The 20644-nt window shown below is 43.4% G+C and overlaps 1 protein-coding gene across 2 annotated transcripts in view; it reads left to right on the top strand.

Annotated features, from left to right (window-relative positions):
* HOOK3 (hook microtubule tethering protein 3) overlaps positions 1-20644 on the top strand; it is a 132073-nt gene that overhangs the window by 63352 nt on the left and 48077 nt on the right. For both annotated transcript variants that reach the window (XM_019517128.1, XM_019517127.1), the window contains exons 9-13: positions 455-595; positions 1540-1741; positions 6947-7057; positions 18242-18329; positions 19161-19230. In XM_019517128.1, the coding sequence (XP_019372673.1) occupies positions 455-595; positions 1540-1741; positions 6947-7057; positions 18242-18329; positions 19161-19230 (612 nt within the window). The remainder of the gene's footprint in view (positions 1-454; positions 596-1539; positions 1742-6946; positions 7058-18241; positions 18330-19160; positions 19231-20644) is intronic.

Raw genomic sequence — 20644 nt, 5'->3', positions numbered from 1 at the left:
ACCCACCCACACACACCCCTTCTCTCCCCTTTCACTACACCTTACCAGCTTACCAGCTGCACTTCAAGCTGTCAGGCTGGTATTGGAAACTGGATTGCTGTTGGCTGATATGCCTCCTTAAAAATTGGCTATTGGTATCGGCCCCAGAAATCTATATCAATGCACTGCTGTCTGTCCTTACTGTGGTGCTGTCTCAGGCCTTGTGTGTCTCTCTTTTTTTTTTTTCCTTGAAGGTGACTGTGAAGGAGCAATGGTAACTATAGCTCATAGCAGTGGTGTAACTAGGGTGGGGTGAATGGGGGACCCACCTTGGGCACTGACTTTGTGGGGATGGAGGGTGAAAGAAAGTGGCTGATGATGCCAGTGCCCCAGGTGCCTGACTGCATCCCTATGCTTTCTGGCCCATGGTTAGAATATGCCCTTTCTCACCTATACTTTCATTTCAATTCTGTAGATTAGAGGCAGCCAAAGATGATTATCGAATACGTTGTGAAGAGCTAGAAAAGGAAATTGCAGAATTGCGACAGCAGAATGAAGAGCTAACCACTTTAGCAGAAGAGGCTCAGTCATTGAAGGATGAAATGGATGTTCTCAGGTAAATGATAGTCCTCTAACTCTTGGGATTCATGTTTCTTTATATTCCTATAGTAAGCTGTATACAGAGTTCATTAGCATTCATCTCTAAAATTTCCTGTATATTAGAAATTATAATTACAATTATGATGTAAAGATGTATGTTATTTGGCAAGCTGATCGTAAACCACTGAGCACCACCAGTACATACAGTACATTGTATGCATTGTATCTTTACTCTTTGTTATGGGTGTGGAAGTCTGTCTTCATTTAAGTTCCTATTCTAGATATTTAATCTTTTTATTACAGTTATTCTTTCAGCTGAGATTTGTGTCGCTTGTTCTCAACGAACATGTATCCAAATATGACTTATTATAAATTCAGCCCTGCTTGAAATTAATGTTCCTTGAATTCTGAGTCTAGACAACTAAACTACCACCATGTAGGGGGGATACAACATGCATTGCAGATGGGCATGACAGCTCTCAGTGCCTCAAACTTGATTTATTATTCTTTTAAACAAACAAACTATTCTTCTATCATTACACATGAAACAAAGAGCAAAAAGCACAAGAGCAGTGGTCGTGCTGAATAACTGCTTGAAAGAAGTGAGTTTTGGGAATGGATCTGGAGTCAGAGAGGGAAATTGTTTGGTATCATTTGAATTTGACATGGAATGAGACAGGAAGGCAGTATAAGGATCCCATAGGAAGTTGGTAGATATCATTAATAAAGGGGGAGAGAGAGTACCTATAATGCTGCTGTCCAAATAGTGAGTGGTGAAGCTGGGAGGTTAACGGTGCGAAATCCAAAAAATATAGCAGAAGTTTTAGATGAGAGGAGTAGTCGTTTGTTTCCCCTGGTATATGGGAGCCATTTCTGTAGTGATTATAATGCTAATTGCAGAGCACTTTCTGAACATTCTGAATACAGATTTGGTTCAACTTCTCAATCTCTGTCACGCAGGCATTCTTCTGATAAAGTGTCCAAGTTGGAAAGCCAGGTAGAATCGTACAAAAAGAAGCTGGAAGACCTGGGTGATTTGCGGCGGCAAGTGAAACTCTTAGAGGAAAAGAACACTGTATACATGCAAAACAATGTAAGCTTGGAAGAAGAGCTGAGGAAAGCCAATGCAGCACGGAGCCAGTTGGAAACATACAAGAGACAGGTGATAACAGAAATAGTTACTGCCATTGGGCTATATATGGCTCAGATTTTTCTGTTAATAATTTGTCCATTACCTCACAGAAAAAGAACTAATCCATATTCCATGGAAGCCATCTGATTTGTTGTAATATTCCTTTCTTCAGAAACCTCATAGGTTGTTACGTTACACTTATATAACTCCACTTACTAGGAAGGGAAAATGTTCATTAATATAGTCTTAGATTGATAACTCATAGATTTTAAGGCTAAAAATACCCAACATGGCCATCTGGTCTGACCTGCTGCATAGCACAGGTGATGGAGCTGCATTAATTCCTGCTTCAGATCTGAGACCTGTGTTTCAACTCAGTTGTGTTTTCCAAGGGTCGGAAAAACCCCAAAAACTTTGATTTAACAAATCCCAGTAAAGGGGAATCTGTCGTAACCTTTGATAATTTGTTCCAGTAGCTCAGTTACCTACTTGTTACACTTTTTTCCAGCTTTTGCTTCCCTCTGTTGGTTCTTGTTACAGCTTTTCCTGTTAAGAAAAGCCCTATGTTGAATTTGTGTCCTAGTCAGATACTTAGATTGTGATCAACTCTTCCTCCTCTTATGCTTTTCTTTGATAAGCTAAACAAGATAGAGCTCCTTGACTTTATTGCTGTAAGACCAGTTCACTTATCCTTCAGACATCCTTATGACGTTTTTCTGCTCCTTTTTCCAGTAAAGAGCTGGGTACAGTATTCTTCCTGTACTGATTCCAGTGTCTTGTCTGCATAGGCATTACCTCTTTCCCTTCAGACTTCAATTTCCTGTCAGTTCCTTGAGCAAACAGGTCACCCCTCTATGTTGCCTGCCTTTCCTTCCTTTACTCCTTCTTCTACAAGAAAGGAGGGAAGAAAAGAACAAGGGAAAAAGGTAGCAATTTGGGCTTTTTTTTTTTTTCTCCCAGCCATCAAGTGTTTTTCTTTCCCTGGACTGGCCTCTGCCCTGGTCAAACTTACAGTTATGGAAGGAGGCTTCCTAGTTAGGTTTCCAAGTCTTACTGCAGTACTGGCCCTGTCTTTACTGCTTCACTCCTGATCATAGATCTGCTGTTGAGGAAATTAGCCCCACCCATTAGAATCTGCTGAAATGCATCTGGGACCTGCAGTTCAGAAGTGTGAACAGTGTATGCTCAGGGTCTCAGAGCTACTTGGAACTGCTCTCAAGCTGTCTGTGTGTCCTAGCTTCAGGTCTTGGGAGCACCAGAATGGGATTGAATGGGCAGGTGTTAGTTACCATCTTCACAGGAAAAATGGTATAGATGTGGTTGTTGGCTCTTGGTCTCCATTTAGACTCTTGGGGAAAATAAGAGCATCACCCAGGGACCACCTCTTCCAATTTTACTTAGAAAATGAAGGCTCTATAGAATGCAGATATTGATGCATATATGTGACATGGGTGTTATAAGTACCCAGCTGTTGCTTTGAAACAGTGAGCATGTCATGTCTTGTTCATCAGCTCACTACAGTGGGGGGTGACTTTCTTCTACCATGGGTGGAAGGTGGATGCCTACTGCTGGCACTGGATTTATGACCCAGATACCTTGTTCTGGGCAGATCCAAACCCTCAGACTGACCACGTCCTTTCCATTCAATAACAGGCAATTTTTATTGATACACAGTAATAGCAGATGGTGGGGATGCATAGGGGGTGCACATGCACCCCCTGACAGTGCTGGTGCACCCCCTGATAGCCAGCATTCCCAGGCAGGAGGGTAGCCTCCCTTGAGAGTGTTGGCCGAGGAGTGAGAAGCCAAGAGAAGCAATCCCTGTGGTCCCACAATGGCCGATTGTGTGCACTTGGAAGCGCCAGTGGCACTTGTGGGTTGGTGGGATCGGCTGCAGGGGACACCCCTCCCCTGGTCACTAACTGGCTGCTGGGGGGGCAAGTGCCCCCCCGACTCGGGAGGCACCAGTCACCCATGATAGCAGATAAGAATAATGCAAACAATTCTATATCTGCTAGCCCTAAAGGCCCTCACAGTGGGAAGGTATGTCTGGCCGGTGCGCAAGCTTTACCCTGTGGTTCTCTCTTGAATGTCAGATGTCAGCAGCCTGGAGGTTGAGGTCCAGGGCCCAACCCCCTCTCCCTTTCCATGGAGTGGGTCAGATGGGCTGGTGCTGTGTCCTCTGGCCATAGTAGCTTTGGGTTCCCCTCTGGGGGACCCATTACTGCTCTGAAATCCCTCCTTTTGTATCCTTTCTTCCCTGTAATGACTCTTCATTCCTGGGTATTGTTGATTGGTTTTCCTGTGGTCGTCATACTGTCCACATTCTGTTCTGTCACCGTATTCCTGTGTTTCCCAAACCCATCACATTCACATATCTTAGTTTGGTTATTTACTGGGCCTCCTGATTTAGTCTGTTCCACAAAACCAGAAATCCCAAGGGCTCTGCAGTTGGACATTGTGACCTGGCCAATGTGGCAGAGTCCCTTATCTCATGTTACGGAGCAGGGTGGTACATGTCTTCAATTACTTAGCTTGTGTGCCTGCTAGTTCCAGACACAGGGGGCCTTGAAGGAAACTTTGTCACAAACAGGCTTTTAGAAGTCAATTAACCCTTGTTATTCGCCCTGGACCATTGTTCTAATGCATATCTACTTTACCTACAAGCCAGTTCCCAAAAATGGACCTCTGAATATCAATTTCTAGCCATCATCTACCTCCCTGTGGCAGCTCATGGGTGTTCCATGACACTGACCTGCCATTGCTGCAAAAACAGCATGGGCTGAGTCTTGGTGTTGGAAGAGGCAGCTTCATTCCTTGTCCCTCTACCATGCAACTGCATGCAGCTAATTATTTTTCCCATCGCTCCCTGCATTTTACAGATGAGATTTCACAGCTGAGAATCTGTTACTTTGCACAGACTTACTGCTGGCATGATCTTAGAAAGAAACTCCAGTCTCTGATCTAGGCAGACCCGAGTTTCCTACTTCAACCACACAGTCTCAGAATAAATATGCCAAGTCTATGTGTATGTCTATGCTGTCTGTAAAACTGGGAGCCTCTTGAATGCTTACCTTTGAAACGCACATATGTATGAACACTGCATTAATATACAGCATCATGAACAACAGGAGTCCTGACTGCCTCCTGCCATAAGCATTAAACCATATGCCCATAGGAGAGCCAGGAATACAGATTCCAGTATTACACTTCCATCAAGCAAAAAGATTTGTACCACACTAACAATACTGGTGCCGTGTCTCCCCTTCTAATGTCTGATGGACGTGGAGGATATAGCCTACTGTTGATGGTAGCTAATGGAATTACTTTTTTAGCTCAAATGCTGTATGATATAGAGCTTGAAGGTCTTTGCTTCACACCCTCCTAATAGCTCATACAGGAGTTCATTCCAGTTTATGAAGGCATTTCTTTGAGAATCATTTATTCATTTGTCTGAAATTCCTTATAAAAATAATGTTCATGTTGTAGCATCAAGAAATAAAATGTTGAAGAATCCCAAATTTTGGTACAATTTTGATTCAGTCCCTTGTGTATATTAACACCATCTTTGATCACATCTTGTTTTTTCTGCTGGACCCCTGCCTTTTTAATTGTATAGGTTGGGTAGTACTCAGCAAATGAACTTTTCTTTATTGTCCACACTTAGTTTACTACTCTACGCTCAATTTACTGCATGCTAACAAAAATCCTGAGTAAAGATTTATTTCAGCATGAGCTTTTCTGTTGCACTCGTCCTCATTGTGTATTTATTTATTCTTTTATCCCCATATTATTGTCCCAGTGTGCAAGCTGGGAACTGAGCCAGAGAAATATTAAAGCTTCAGTTTTCAAAAGTCTCTAGTTATTTTGGAAGTGTCAATGATTTGTTCTCTAATGTGAGATATTTGGAAAAAAAAAAAAGTCCAATTTGTTTTTCTCTGACCTTGTTCTCAGAAATGGCTGACCTATTTTTACTCTGAATTTCTAAAAAAAACCATTTTAAATAAATAATAATACTGAGGATGGAAATGATTGGTTCAGGCAATTTGGTTTGCCAAATGGGATTAAAAGTTTCTAGAATATATTAATTAATCTAAAGTATAGGTGTAATGCTGTTTTCTCTGAAAGTAGTTACTTGGGTTCGTGGTAGATTACTTCAACAATCCACAAGTCAGTACATTTCTTAGCAGATTCTCTATGTAGCTTTACAGTTTACAGTTTGAGCTTTCCTCAGCACAGTTCTATCCAAACTGTTATGTGCTGCATACAGCAAGTGTTAGAACTGTCTCTTTTTTTAGCAAAGGTATGGAACTTTGGCCAGGCAAACTTTGCTGAACTGTTTTATATATGCATGCATATATGTATTATGTGCCTGCTTTTATTAAGTTTTCTGTTTTATAGTTCTAAATATCCATTTATTAATCTTCTGTTCAATAGTGGCCATTGGAATTTTCACTAAACCCTAACAATGTAGTATTTTCTTTTCTTAAATAAAGAAACCTGCCTCTCTCATCTGTGGATTTTGGAGTTGAGGCAGGAATTCTGGGAAATGAGTTTGATTTTTCAAACTAATGAATTAAAGAGCAATGAGGGGAAAAAAGTAAGTTGGGACCTGATTTCTCAGAGCAGTGCTTGGAGAATAGCCACACAAGAGAAAGTACTTCTGACTTTTTCTAGGATTTTATCTATTCTGCTTTCTAGACTTTAGAATGTCAAAGGACAGTTTTCTGTTTCCTTAACGAAGGGTGTCAACCTTATCCAGCCCTGCAAACTAAATGAGTGATGTGGGCCCTGTCTATGCCGAATTGGACCCACAGACTCCCTTCCCTTCCCTTCCCTTCCCTTCCCCTCACCCGCCCCAGCATACTTGATCTGACCATTGCTCCAGTTGGTCTGGAAGCCATGCTGCCATGTTGTACATCACACTGTACAGTCTGAGTTTCACTTTTACATAGGTCATATTCAGATTTAAATGTACAGTGTTACTTAGCTGGTCTGCAGGGTTTTCATGGCTTTGCCTTCTGCAAATTTATTTAAACTGAGATTGTAGCATTTGGGCATCTTTAAGTATATTGATAATTGAAAGAATAGGTGAACAAGTCATTTAGAATGTTCTGTGTATATGAATATTCCTTTAACTTTAACACAGGTTTCATGGTATGACATAACTATTGTTTTTTCATATATTTTGTGTTTTAATACATATAGACAGATGTTTGCTTCTTGCTCTTGCAGGTAGTTGAACTACAAAACAGATTATCTGAAGAATCAAAGAAAGCAGATAAATTAGAGTTTGAATACAAATTACTGAAAGAAAAAGTAGACAGCCTGCAAAAAGAGAAAGATGTAAGTGTCTACATATTTCTTTGTTGGTATTTGGTGCAGTTTACCTCATTATCAGTAGTCCTGGTAATCAAAATTAACTGTTTAGATGCACCATATATGCTCACTTTAAAATTATCTTATTTTATCTATGTTTTTATAATTGTTAAACTCTAATGATTATGGAGTTGGAAAGAATGGTCCTATGATTTCAAGGTAACTCTGCTAAAAAGTATGCAATATATTTTCAAAATGAAGACTCATAACACATTCATTTTTCTCTTTCCCATTATTTTTCCTGCCTTTCTGCATACTGCATTTATCCAATTTCTTGCATTGGTCCCTCAGATAAGCACCTTTCCCAGATGTCTTCCTCAGCCTTCCATCAGCAAAGAAATTAGAAATCCAAACTATAATTGTATATTATATGTAATGTTGATCTATATTTTGAACTCTTAGAATATTTCTCTAGAGCTGCACTCAATTTTTTTTTCGAGGTAACCTTCTTTAAGGTGGCCTCTACACATTTCCATTCATTTGATCAGGGTATCTGCATTGTGAATTTTGGGCGTCTTTTAGAGATATGTCTACTTGTGCACTTTCCCCTACTCACTGAGTAAGTGAATCCTCATGAATTTCCAGTCTAGGTTTGGTGCACATACAGAAACTAGTCTTTTCCACACTTCCATGTCATTTGCTGCATTCTCTAGCCACTCTGTGGTGTTAAGGTTGACTGCTGTCTTCATCACTGATGGAGTCTGTCCATCCAATACCCAGGAACCTTCAATAGCACATGTTTTCAGAGGCATCTTGTTTCTTGTCTGATTTCTAGTAAATTTCCAGCTCTTGCAAGCACACGTAAACACAGAAATTGTTTGAACTGAATATGAATCTTTGGTTTCCATTTGCCACTAAGTTTAGTGAATGCTGCAAATATATCTTGCCTTTTTTGTTGCACTTGAAGTCTGTGTTTCAGCAGTAGCTTGCTGCTCAGATAGATGCATTCTTTTATTTTTTGTTCATTTGTTTTTTGCCTTTTAACATGATATTGCTGCTTGACATCTCAGTTTCAAGCATGCTTGTTTTGCCATAAGTGATTTTGGGTCCTCTTTGGCCTGATTAAATGTCTGTAGTTTTGGGAGGGAAGGAGGGGAGGTAGTGGCTGTTGCTCTGAAACAGTGTCATCAGTAAAGTCTAGGTCTCCTTGGCATTTGCCATCTACCCTTGTTTACTAGTGTTTGTGTTGCCTATCTGCTGCTGCTTTATCCTGCCAGTAGTCATGAACAGCAGTAGAGAGTACAGGCATTTCACACCAATGTCCATACTGATCAACTCAGTCTGGTTGTTTGCCCTTGCTAAGTGTTTTAAATTTCTGTATAGGGCCTTGATGACATTGACCACTTGAACTGGTATTCTGTGGGACTGATAAGTATTCCTAAACACAGACTGTCTGTTGTATTTGAAACTCAGTGAAATTTGAGAGTGACAAGAGCCAGTCACTTTATGCATCCTTCCCTGATAATCATTAGTGTGTATTCCTTTTTTTTTTCATTTTCTTCATTGTAAATATTATATAGGATGAAAGAGGTAGCAGATATAAATTTTAAAGATGAATAGGCTTCATTCACCCTATGTGTAACAATGGAGCCATCCTCTACAACAGAGTACAGGGACTCCTTTCAAGTCATTGCAGTCAATGTAATCTCTTTTTGTGGGCATGTTAACTGTGATGCCATATTTCCACTGTTCAAGAGGAGTCTCTTTCCCAGACTTCAGTGAACAGCTCAGTCACGAGGCTGCACTGACCATTGGGAGCACCTTTGATGGAGCAATAACTTCCTCCATTCTTCCCAGTCTTTTGCAATACTTGTACAATCAGTCAGTTTTAATCTCATCCAGTCTTTGACGTTGGTGGGCCAGCTTGTCCTAGGTCTTTCTCCTCCTCTTCATCTGTCCACAGCACCCTGCAGGATGATGTTGGCAAGGGTGCTGGAGCTTCTTGTTATATGTCCCAAACCATGGCTTAGTCTAGTTTCATTCCTTAGAATGGTGGTGTGAAGTATGTTTAGAAATTCTGCTGGAGATTGATCATCTCTTGGCACATCATTGTTTTGAGCCTGCAGCCTGTGCATCTGTTGCCCTTTTAGACTGGTGCTAATGTCAAATTCAGGTTCGTGTGTTCCATCACAATCTCGTGTTGGGGTGGGAATGGGCCTATGTCTGCCAAGAATTTTTATTTAAAAAACCCCCCAGAAAACAAAACAAAAAACTGTTCTGCCCATCTGTTTCTTTTTTCTGCTTCATTTGTGATCTTAATTTTTCCTTTGGCCAGTTTTTCCTTTCTGTCTTTTTTTTTTTTTTTTTTTTTTAATTTTCACATGATGCCCAAGTCATTTGGTAAACAACTCTAAACCCTAACAATGTACTATAGTAGCAGCTTCAGCTGCTGGGTCTTCAGCACTTCTTTGTTTATCTTTCCTTGCATTGCTCTCTACTATTTTGTCTTATTTCTTGTACTCTTCCTTCACTGTTAGCTATGTTTTGTTGTTATTATCATAGGATTATGCAAGAGATTTCCCTTTAGTGCTCTTCTTTCCTCTCTTAACTCAGCCTGTGTTGGTGTCTAGCTCTGATGCTTCTAGCTTGAATCAACGTCTCTTAGCATTCCTTTTATTCTTTTTTAATTCCAGTCTGTTTCATCTTTTGTCTCTGACAGCGCCTTGGAGCCATTCCTGAGTTCAGACTGAAATTTCTACAGTACTCTTGTTTTCACTTTTGTGCTGTGTATTTTCTTAGCTAAATTCTTGGAGTTATTCTTTTTTGGTTCTATTTTCAGTTGAGTGATACAAAGATTGTGGACTCTATCACTTGATATACCCTTGCATCTCTTCACTTCAAGATGACCTGAGTCTCCGTTTGATGCAATATAGCTGAGCTGATTTAGTTTTGTTTCTTTTTGCTATCTAACACATGCCATGTTTCTTTATGAAGGAATTGGAATGCTTGTAAGAATTAGGCTTGATGCTGAACAGTGGTTCAGTAAAAGTTTTAGTGTTTTAGTTGATTCCTAACCCATACTTTCCCATTTGGTTTATTTTTCAATTCTGTGGTTATTGTATCATATTGAGGAAGTAGGGCAATCGGCTAGTTACCTCACGTGTCTGTACATGAACGCACAGAGCCAAGGAAACAAGCAGGAAGAATTGGAAGTCCTTGCACAGTCAAGGAACTATGGTGTGATTGGAATATCAGAGACTTGGTGGGAACTTGCTTGACTGAAGTACTGCCATGGATGGGTACAAACTGTTCAGGAAGGACAGGCAGGGTGGAAGAAGAGGAGGAGGAGTTACACTTTATGTAAAAGAGCTGTATGATTGCTTAGAGCTCCAGTATGAAACTGGAGGTAGGCCTGCTGAAAGTTAGAGGCGAGAGCAACAAGGATGATGTCATGGTTGGTGTTTGCTAAAGACCACCAGACCAGGTGGATGAGGTAGATAAGGCTTTCTTCAGACAACTAAGGTTTCCTCATCACAGGCCTTGGTTCTCCTGGGGGACTTCAGTCACCCTGACATCTGCTGGGAAGGCAATACAGCAGTGCACAGGCCATCCTGGAAGTTTTTGGAGAGTGTTGTAGACAACTTCCAGGTGCAAATGTTGGAGCGACCAACTAGGGGCTATGCTTTTCTTGATACACTGCTCACAAAACAGGGAAGAATTGGTGGGGGATGTAGAAGTGGATGGCAAGTTGGGCAGCAGTGACCATGAGATGATCAAGTTCAGGATCCTGATGAAAGGAAGAAAGGAGAGCAGCAGATTATGAATCCTGAACTTCAGAAAAGCAGACTTTGATTCCACCAGGAAACAGATGGGCAGGATCCCCTGGGAGGTCAGTCTGATGGGGGAAAGAAGTCCAGGGGAGCTGGTTGTATTGTAAAGAAACCTTACTGAGGGCACAGGAACCAAACCATCCTGATGTGTAGGAAGAATAGCAAAAATTGCAGGTGACCGGCTTGGTTCATCAGAGAATTCTTCGGTGATCTTAAACACAAAAAGAAAGCTTACAAGAAGTGGAAGCTGGGGCAGATGACTAAGGAGGAGGGTAAGAATATTGCTCGGGCATGCAAGGATGAAATCAGGAAGGCTAAAGCACTATCAGAGTTGCAGTTAGCAGGGGACAAGAAGTGTAAGAAGGGTTTCTACATGTAAGCAAACAACAAGAGGAAGGTGAGGAAAAGTGTGGGTCCCTTTCTGAATGGGGGAGGCAACCTAGTGACAGATGAGCACAAATCCTGGTTTTCTCTGATTTTTTTTTTGTTTGTTTGTTTGTTTTGTTTTTTTCAATTCCCAATTTTCAGATTAAAAGAAGTGTGGTGGTTCATTTTAATCATGGAAAAATGTGGATTTTGGGTTACTACTTTGAATCTGAGAATTGGGGATTTTTTTTTAATCACAGAAAACCAGGATGTTCACAGATGAGAAAAAGGCTGAAGTGTACTTAATGCCTTTTACCTTGGTATTTACAAGCAAGGTCAGCTCTCAGACTACTGCACTGGGCAGCATAGTTTGGGGAGGTGGTGAGCAGCACTCAGTGGTGAAAGAACAGGTTAGAGCAGGGGCAGGCGATTATTTCAGCTGGAGGGCTGCTTAATTAGTTTTAGTGAGCTGTTGAGGGCTGCATGGGTAGCTCCGCCCCTTGACAGATGCCCCACCCGCTGGTCACCATTTTGGGACCAGAAGTCCTGCCCCCTAACTCCTGACCTTTGCCACCGGAAGTCCCTCCCCTTCCTAGAAATACTCCTTTTGGGAGGGGATGGTGCCATCTTGGAACCAGAAAAAAACCAAATCAAACACTAAAAGTTAACCACCTGCTGTAACAAATTTTAATTTAATTATAAAAAATATTTGTCATGGTTTGTGTTTGTATACTGTATATGGAGGGGATTGCATAATAACTAAAAAATAAAGTCTTACTCTTGTATATCATGTGAGAGGGTGTGGGGTGTGATTGGGAGTGAGGGTGTGTGTATGGTAGGGTGTGGGGGGATTGTGAGGGAGTATGGCCGTGTGTGGAGGGGCATAAGGTATGTTGGGTAGTGTGTGTGTGTGTGTGTGTGTGTGTGGGAGGGGGTTGTGGGGGCTGGGTGTAGCTATATGAGGTTTGTGGGGAGGTTGGGAGGCTGTGGGGACCTCCAACACATGCCTTCAAATGGTATGCAGCCCCCACTGATAGCAGTAGCAACAGTCTGGGGCACTCGAGGCACTGATGTCCTGGCCAGGCACTGGTGCCCAGTGGTGCACAGCTCCAGCCAGCACTGTGTGTGGAAGCGAGGACTGTAGCCTGCCCAGCCCACTTCTGTCTTGTGGGGCTCCCCATGGCGCATGTGCAGCTCCTGCATTCGCTCAGCACTGAGGGAAGCCTGACTCTGGAGAGGGCTGCCTTCCCCGCCCCCGCCACACAGGTCCTGGGACTCTGCGGGGAAGCAGGGGCTGCAGTTCCCCTCCACTTTCGGTGGAGTCCAGGGATGTGTGCAGCACGGGGCGGGAAAGCAGCTGGTTTCAGCATGGGACTTCCCTTGGTGCTGCATTACTGTGGGAGCCGCATGTGCACTGCATGGAGTCTCTGTGATAGAGGCAGGCCGGGAAGGTTGTGCTCCTTGCCCCCACGTGCAACACTGGCCGGAGTCATGTGCTGCATAGCACCAGCACCTGTGCAGGGCATGAGCACATCTGCCTGCTGCTGCTGCCAGAGCAGGGGCTGCATACCATGTGGGAGAATGTGTGGCATGTCCCCACACCACCCCTCACACCCATACCTTGCCCAGCCAAGCTCCACGCTACCACTGCCTCCCTGGGCACCAGCTCTGTCCTACCACCAGCCCTAGTCCCACACTTCCTGCCCCTGCCCAGCCGCACCTTGCCCACCGCTTTGTTATCTGCTGCCCAGAGCGAGCAAGGAACTAGGGAAGCTGAGCAGGTTCCCCTGGAGAGGCTGCAGCAGTGGTGCCACCCAGAAGCTGCTGCTGGCTGGGCCAGGCCCACAAGGGTGGGAGTGAAGCACAGTATAGTATGTTGTGGGTTGTGTGTATACATTGGGCACCACACTCCCACCCTCATGGATGGAAGGGCTGGGTGAGGTACAGTTCATTGGTAGATGCCCGTGGGCTAAATGAAAGTGCCTGGCAGGCCAGATCCAGCCCATGGGCTGTATTTTGTCCACTTCTAGGTTAAAGACTATTTAGAAAAGCCAGATGTATACAAGTCCATGGGGCTACGTGGGCTGTACCCAAGAGTGCTGAGGGAGTTGGCCAATGTGATTGCAGTGCCTCTGGAAAACTCTTGAAAAAAACTATCTTTGAAAGCTCATGGCGATCGGGATGATTCAAAAGGCCAATACAGTGCTTATCTTGAAGAAGGGGAAGAAGGAGGATCCAAGAAAGTACGGACCAGCCAGCCTCACCTCAGTCCCTGGAAAAATCATGGAGCAGGTCCTCAAGGAATCCATTTCTAAGCTCCCAGACTTGGAGAAGAAGGTGATCAGTCAACATGGATTCACCAAGCGCAAGTCATGCCTGACCAACCCAGTTGCCTTCTATGATGAGATAACTAGCTCTGCAGATGCAGGAAAAGCAGTGGAGATGTATGAGCTGCAGTATGAAAGTGGAGATAGGCCTGTCAAAACTCTCTGGGATATAGTTAGAGGGGAGAGCAACAAGGGTGATGTTATAATGGGTGTCTGCTATAGACTGCCAGACCAGGAGGAAGTTGTGGATGAGGCTTTCTTCAAACAGCTAGTGAAAATTTCCCAGTCACAAGCCCAGGTTCTCATCGGGGACTTCAGTCACCTTGACATCTACTGGGAGGGCAATACAGCAGTACACAGGTTTTTGGTGAATGTTGGGGACAACTTCCTGGTGGGTGCAAGTGCTGAAGCAGCCAACTAGGAACCATACTCTTGACCTGTTGCTCACAAACAGAGAAGAATTGGTGGGGAATGTAGTAGTGGATGGAAACTTGGGCAGCAGTGACAATGAGATTATTGAATTCAGGATTCTGAGGAAAGGAAGGATGGAGAGCAGCAGAGTAAGGGCCCTGGACTTCAGAAAAACAGGCTTTGACTCGCTCAAGGAATTCACAGGCAGGATCCTCAGGGAAGCCAGTCTGTGGGGGAGAGGAGTCCAGGAGAGCTGGCTGTACTTTAAAGAAGCCTAACTGAGAGTGCAGGAACAAACCATCCTGATATGTAGGAAGACTAGCAAGTATGATAAAAGACTAGCTTGTCATAGCAGGCAACTCTTCAGTAAACTAAATCACAAAAACAAAGCTTGTAGGTGGAAACTTTGACAAAAAACTAGGGAGGACTATAAGAGCATTGCTCAGGCATGCAGGGAAGAAGTTAGGAAGGCCAAAGCACAGTTGGAGTTGCAGCTAGCAAGGGATGTGAAAGGTAACTAGGGTTTCTGGAACTATGGTTGGTAGCAAAAGGAGGATTAGGGAAAGTGTGGGTCCCTTACTGAATGGGGAAAGCAACCTTGTAATAGAGGATGCAGAAAAGCCTGGAGTGTTCAATGCTTTTTTTTCACCTCAGTCTTTACAGGCAAGGTCAGCTCCCAGATTACTGAACTGGGCAGCACAACAGAGGAGAGGAAGTGAGCAGCCAACAGTGGTGAAAGAACAGGTTAGGGACTCTTTAGAAAAGCTGGACATATGCAAGTCCATGGGGCCAGATGGGATGCATCCTCGGATGCTGAGGGAGTTGGCTGATGACATTGAAAACAAAGTTTTCATCTTTGAAAACTCATGACAATCAGTAGAGGTCCTGGATGATTGGAAAAGGGCAAACTTAGTGCCCATATTTAAGAAAGAGAAAAAGGAGGATCCAGGGAACTACAGACCAGTCAGCCTCTCTTCATTCCCTGGAAAAATCATGGAGCAGATCCTGAAGGAATCCGTCTCGAAGCACTTGGAGAAGAAGGTGATTAGAAACAGTCAGCATGGATTCACCAAGGGCAAGTCATGTCTGACCAACCTGATTGCCTTCTATAATGAAGTGACTGGCTCTGTGGATGTGGGGAGACCAGTGGATGTGGTATATCTTGATTTTTAGCAAGGCTTTTGATATGTTCTCCTACAACATTCTTGCAGGCAGGCTAAGAAAGCACAGGCTGGATGAATGGACTGTAAGGTAGATAGAAAACTGGCTGCAGCATTGGGCTCAGAGGGTAGGAATCAATGGCTTGATGTCTAGTTGGCAACCGGTATTAAGTGGAGTTCCCCAGGGGTCCATCCTAGGGAAAGTTTTGTTCAATATCTTCTTCAATCACCTGGAAGATGGCATAGAGCGCACCCTCAGCAAGTTTACAGATGATTACCAAGCTGGGGGAGTAGCAGATATATTGGAAGGTAGGGCTATGATTCAGAGTGACGTAGACAGATTGGAGGATAGGGCCAAAAGAAATCTCATGAGATTCAACACAGGCAAGTGCAAAGTCCTGCACTTAAGACGGAACAATCCCCTGCCCCAGTACAGGCTGGGGGCTGACTGGCTGGGCAGCAGCTCTGCAGAAAAGTAGCTGGGGGTTACAGTGGACAATTAGCTGAATATGAGCAAACAGTGTTGCAAAGAAGGCTAATGGTATACTGGGCTGCATTGGTAGGTGTGTTGCCAGCAGGTCAAGGGAAGTGATTATTCCCCTCTATCCTGCACTGATGAGACCACATCTGGAGAACTGTTCAGTTTTGGCCCCCCACCCCACTGCAGAAAGGATGTGGACTAATTTGAATGAGTCCAGCAGAAGGCAGTGAAAATGGTTCGGGGGCTGGGGCACGTGAGTTATGAGGAGAGGCTGAGGGAACTGTGCTTATTTAGTCTAGAGAAGAGAAGACTGAGAGGGGATTTAATAGCAGCTTTCAACTAGCTGAAGGAGGTTTGAAAGAGGATGGAGCTAGACTGTTTTTAGTGGTGGCAAATGACAGAACAAGGAGCAACGGTCTCAAGTTACAGCAAGGGAAGTTTAGGTTAGATATTAGGCAGAATTTTCTAACTAGGAGGATAGTAAAACACTTGGACAGGTTACCCAGAGAGGTGGTGGAAACTCCCTTCTTTGGTGGTTTTTAAGACCCAGCTAAACAAAGCTTTGGCTGGGATGATCTAATTGGGGATGGTCCTGCTTTGAGCAGGGGTTTGGACACAGTGACCTCCTGAGGTTCCTTCCAACTCTGATTTTCTATGATTCTATGATATACCTTGACTTTAGCAAGGCTTTTGATACTGTCTCCCGCTGCATTCTTGTAAGAACACTGAGTTAAGTATGGGTTGTGTGAATGGACTGTAAGGTGGATAGAAAACTGTCTGGATTTTTGGGCTCAACAGGTAATGATCAATGGTTCAAGATCTAGTTGGCAGCTTGTATCAAGTGAAGTACCCTAGGGGTTGGTCCTGCGGCCAGTTTTGTTCAATATTTTCGTTAATGATATGGAAGATGGGATGGATTTCAGCCTAAGCAAGTTTGTGGATGACACCAAGCTGGAGGGTGTAGTAGATATGCTGGAGGGTAGGGCTAGGATTCAGAGTGACCTAGACGAATTGGAGGATTGGGACAAAAGGAATCTCATACGGTTGAACAAGAAGTGGTAAGTCCTGCACTTAGGAAAGAAGAATTCCATGCACCACTACAGGCTGAGGACCAATCAGCTAAGCAGAAGCTCTGCAGAAAAGGACCTGGGGGTTACAGTGGACAATAAGCTGGGTATGAGTCAGCAGTGTGCTTTTGTTGCCGAAAAGACTAACAGCGTACTGGGCTATATTAGTAGAAGCATTGCCAGTAGATCAAGGGAAGTAATTATTCCCCTCTATTCTGCACTGGTGAGGCCACATCTGGAAGACTATGTCCAGTTTTGGGCCCCCTGCTATTAGAAAGGATGCGGACAAGTTGGAGAGTCCAGTGGAGGGCAATGAAAATGGTTAGGGGGGCTAAAGGAACTGGGCTCATTAGTCTGCAGAAGAGAAAACTGAGGGGGGATTTGGTAGCAGCCTTTAACAACCTGAAGGGTGGTTCCAAAGAGGATGGAGCTAGACAGTTCTCAGTAATGGCAAATAACAGAACAAGGAGCCAATGGTCTTACGTTGCAGCAAGGGAAGTTTATGTTGGATATTAGGAAAAACTCTATCTCACTAGGAGGGTGGTGAAGGACTGGAATGGGTTACTTGAAGACATGGTAGAATCTCCATCCTTGGAGGTTTTAAGGCCCAGCTTGACAAAGTCCTGGCTGTAATGATCTAGTTTGCATCTCTCAATCAATCAGTGCAGTCTTCTGGACATTGTCCATCATCTGTAAATTGTCATTCATGCCAAGACACACAGTTCTGACAGTCTAGCTTTCCAGCCGGAAGATTTAAAAGTTTATTTTCAACCACTGTTAAATAAAGAGTTGCCTTTGGCTGTTACTGATGTCTGAACATCTGGTAACAGCTGAGAATCTTATAAGACCATTCCTTCCCACCTCCCTGTTGCAAATTTGAAACAAATGAAATGCACTGAAAGGGACAAATATTTTCCTTGTCATGTTTTTTTCTATTTATTTCCCCAAATAACATGGCCTCATTCTCGCTGGGTTGATCCTCAGATGCCTTGTTTTCTTCCACTGTCATCCAAGTACTCTACTAAATGACAAGGTTTTTGATACTTTGGGGGTCTGTTGAACTCCCACCTTTGGTAGTATGCAGAAGTCCTTGAGGAATAGTAAGAAGTTACAAGTATCTGTGGTTCCTCTTGGTCCATGGTCCGTTCTTGCCTTTCTCACTTCTGAATCTTGAGTTGATTTCTTGTATGACAGGAAGAAGCTTCCCTTTACATGGGAGAGAGGGAAATAGAAGGGTATGGAAAGAAGGGTGGGTGAGTAATCCTGATGGGTGATTCTCACTAGAATCTCAAGGCACAGATGCCTTGAACCTAGAATTGTAGGGAATATGTAGAGGCAACCACTACCAGAAAACCACTGCTTCTGGTGAGTTAGCTGTGGGGGATGGGCTGGGGAGCAGTTTTGTTTTGTTTTTAATTCTGTCCATGTAATGCTCTGGGGTTCTCTGGTGTGTAATGTTTTCTAGTAATGCACATTAATCCTGTTCAAGTGCTAATGGTGATTCTGATAACAATCTTCATAGGATCTATAGAGCTAAGATTAATATTAATTGTCCTTCCAATCATTTAGAGATTAAGAACAGAAAGAGATTCCCTTAAAGAAACGATTGAAGAGCTTCGGTGTGTGCAAGCACAAGAAGGGCAACTCACCACTTCAGGTAAAGCAGAAATGTCCAACTGATGGCCCACAGGCTCCGGTGGGTACCTTCCTTGTTGCCACATGATGGCAGGGGGGAAGGGGGCACGGGTCCATGCACAACCTGCACATTGGGGGATGGGAGTCTGCATGCTGCTGGCACAGCCTGCCTGGTATGGGGGAGGTCAGGGGTCTTGCCTCTGCAATGTGTAGCCCCTGGATGCACTGAAGTTTGACCGCCCTGTGGTAAAGGATAGAGATCTGTAAGTGAATTTTTAGTAAAGAATGTACAGTTTCATGGGAATATAGTAGATTCACCTTTATTTATTATAATAGGCAGGTAATGCATCTGCCAAGTTATAGTCGCAAAATAATTTTCATTATGAATCCTTTTCTTGGCTGTTCAGGGCTTCACAAAATTTTCAGTGTATATCTGGACTTTTCCATGGTGTCTCTACCGTAATCAGATAATTCTAGGCAGTTTTAAGTGATTTTTAAAGTGTGGTGGTGAGAAACCAACTTTGCATCTTCTGTTAGCACTAATATTCTCCCTGCACAGACAGTAGTTTTCTGAAATGTGTATTTTGTATCTGGGTGTATATATATATAGATTTACAATTCTGTTTGCCATATTACGCAAACCATACATTAAACCATAACTTATTTTTTCTCCAAAATGGAGGAAACAGGAACAGAAAGCACGAGCGTGCCTCCATTTCAAACATAATTTCATATTATAGCATGGCATTGTACTACTACTTGCATGTGGGGAAGTACTGTGTCAAATGCTCATTGAAAACTGAGTATTTATGTAAAACAATATTTATTCCCAGTCTGTGTTTTTCTGAAATAGGATTGATGCCCCTGGGAAGCCAGGAGTCTTCTGACAGTCTGGCAGCAGAAATTGTTACTCCTGAAATTAAGTAAGTGAAATCATGCATCTATTCTGGGTAGTCCTTAGAATGAACTTCAAGCATTAACTGTAATTTTTTTTTCAATGTTTCAAGGTTTCTTTAGGATTAATGAATGTACTTTTTTCTCTTGCTTTGGATTTCTACGAGATTCATCTTACAAATGGGATATATACTAGTTTCTTAGAAACATAGCATTCATTCATTTAATTATCCTGATCTAACTTGAAAGGTGACCTGCAATGTATTAAAAAATAAAAGAGGGGGGACATCTGTGCCCCTTTCTCAAGCTGTGCGAAGGCAGAAAAGATAGGTATTTATTTTTCAGTTTTAATAAGGTTTCTCCCCAACCCCTGCTTCATGTAGAAACAGACAGCTGCTAGTCTTGACCTGCATTTCCACTGGGTGGCCAAGTGGGTGGAAGGTGACCTGGAGCTGGAGCCCCATGTGCTGGGGCAGGAGCTGCCCAGCTGCAGCTTCCTTGCATGGCTGGGCATCTGCTGTCCAGCACGCATCCCCAGTGCTTTGCAACATTATCTGCTGCCTGGAGTGGCACAGAAGGGGCAGGAGGAGAAGGAGCTGCAGGGGAGCTGAGCAGTACCTGGGTAGATGTGGCAGCAGTCCCCCTGGAAGCTGTACATACTGGCCAGGGCAGTGTGGTATGGCGGGCATTGGGCGAGTGCAGGTGTAGTCAGGAGCACGACGGGCTACCCTGGATGGGAGCGGGCAGTGTCGAACCCATGCAGAGTGCTGTGGGAGTTGGACCACACCTGCACCACCCAGGAGAGCTCTGTTGTACATCCCCTGCCACCCCTCTATCCCCCCATCCCCAGCCAGCTCCTGGGACCTAGTGCATGGGCAGCCCCCCCACACACATGTACATACCCCCCATCCCCCCCAACACACACACACACATCCATCCATATACAAGAGTAAGACTTTCTTTTGAGCTATTATGCAATCATCTCTATATACACTACTCAAAATACATAAATCAGGACAAAAAATATTTTTTGAAATAAAATTAAAATATGTTATAGTACATGTTTGATTTTTAGTATACGATTTGTTTTTATCTATAATTTGTTAAAATATCTTCTGAAAGATTTTTTTGTGTGTCCCTTGATAGCTCACCAAAACTTGTTAAATGGCCCTGCAGCCAAAATAAATGTCCACTCCTGGGTTAAAACCTTAAATGTGCTGAGCTCCTTCCTGAGGAAAAATAAACAGTACTTACTGCTGTAACTGAATCTAGCATTTTGAAGAGGAGATATTAAATGCTGACCATTTCAGGGACTTCTTTGAGCCCTCATCAGGACTTTGGAATGTATTATTTCTATTTCTCCCAAATCGGGCAAGTCATTTTACAATTAAGAGAGCTCTCATCAGGGTCACAAGGAGCCTACAATCTGAGTGAATTTGCAAA

The sequence above is a fragment of the Gavialis gangeticus genome, unplaced genomic scaffold, assembly GCF_001723915.1.
Source record: "Gavialis gangeticus isolate Ggan-Ray unplaced genomic scaffold, GavGan_comp1, whole genome shotgun sequence".
NCBI lineage: Eukaryota > Metazoa > Chordata > Crocodylia > Gavialidae > Gavialis > Gavialis gangeticus.
Note: the sequence above shows the minus strand (reverse complement) of the source record. Positions and strands in the feature narration are given on the sequence as shown.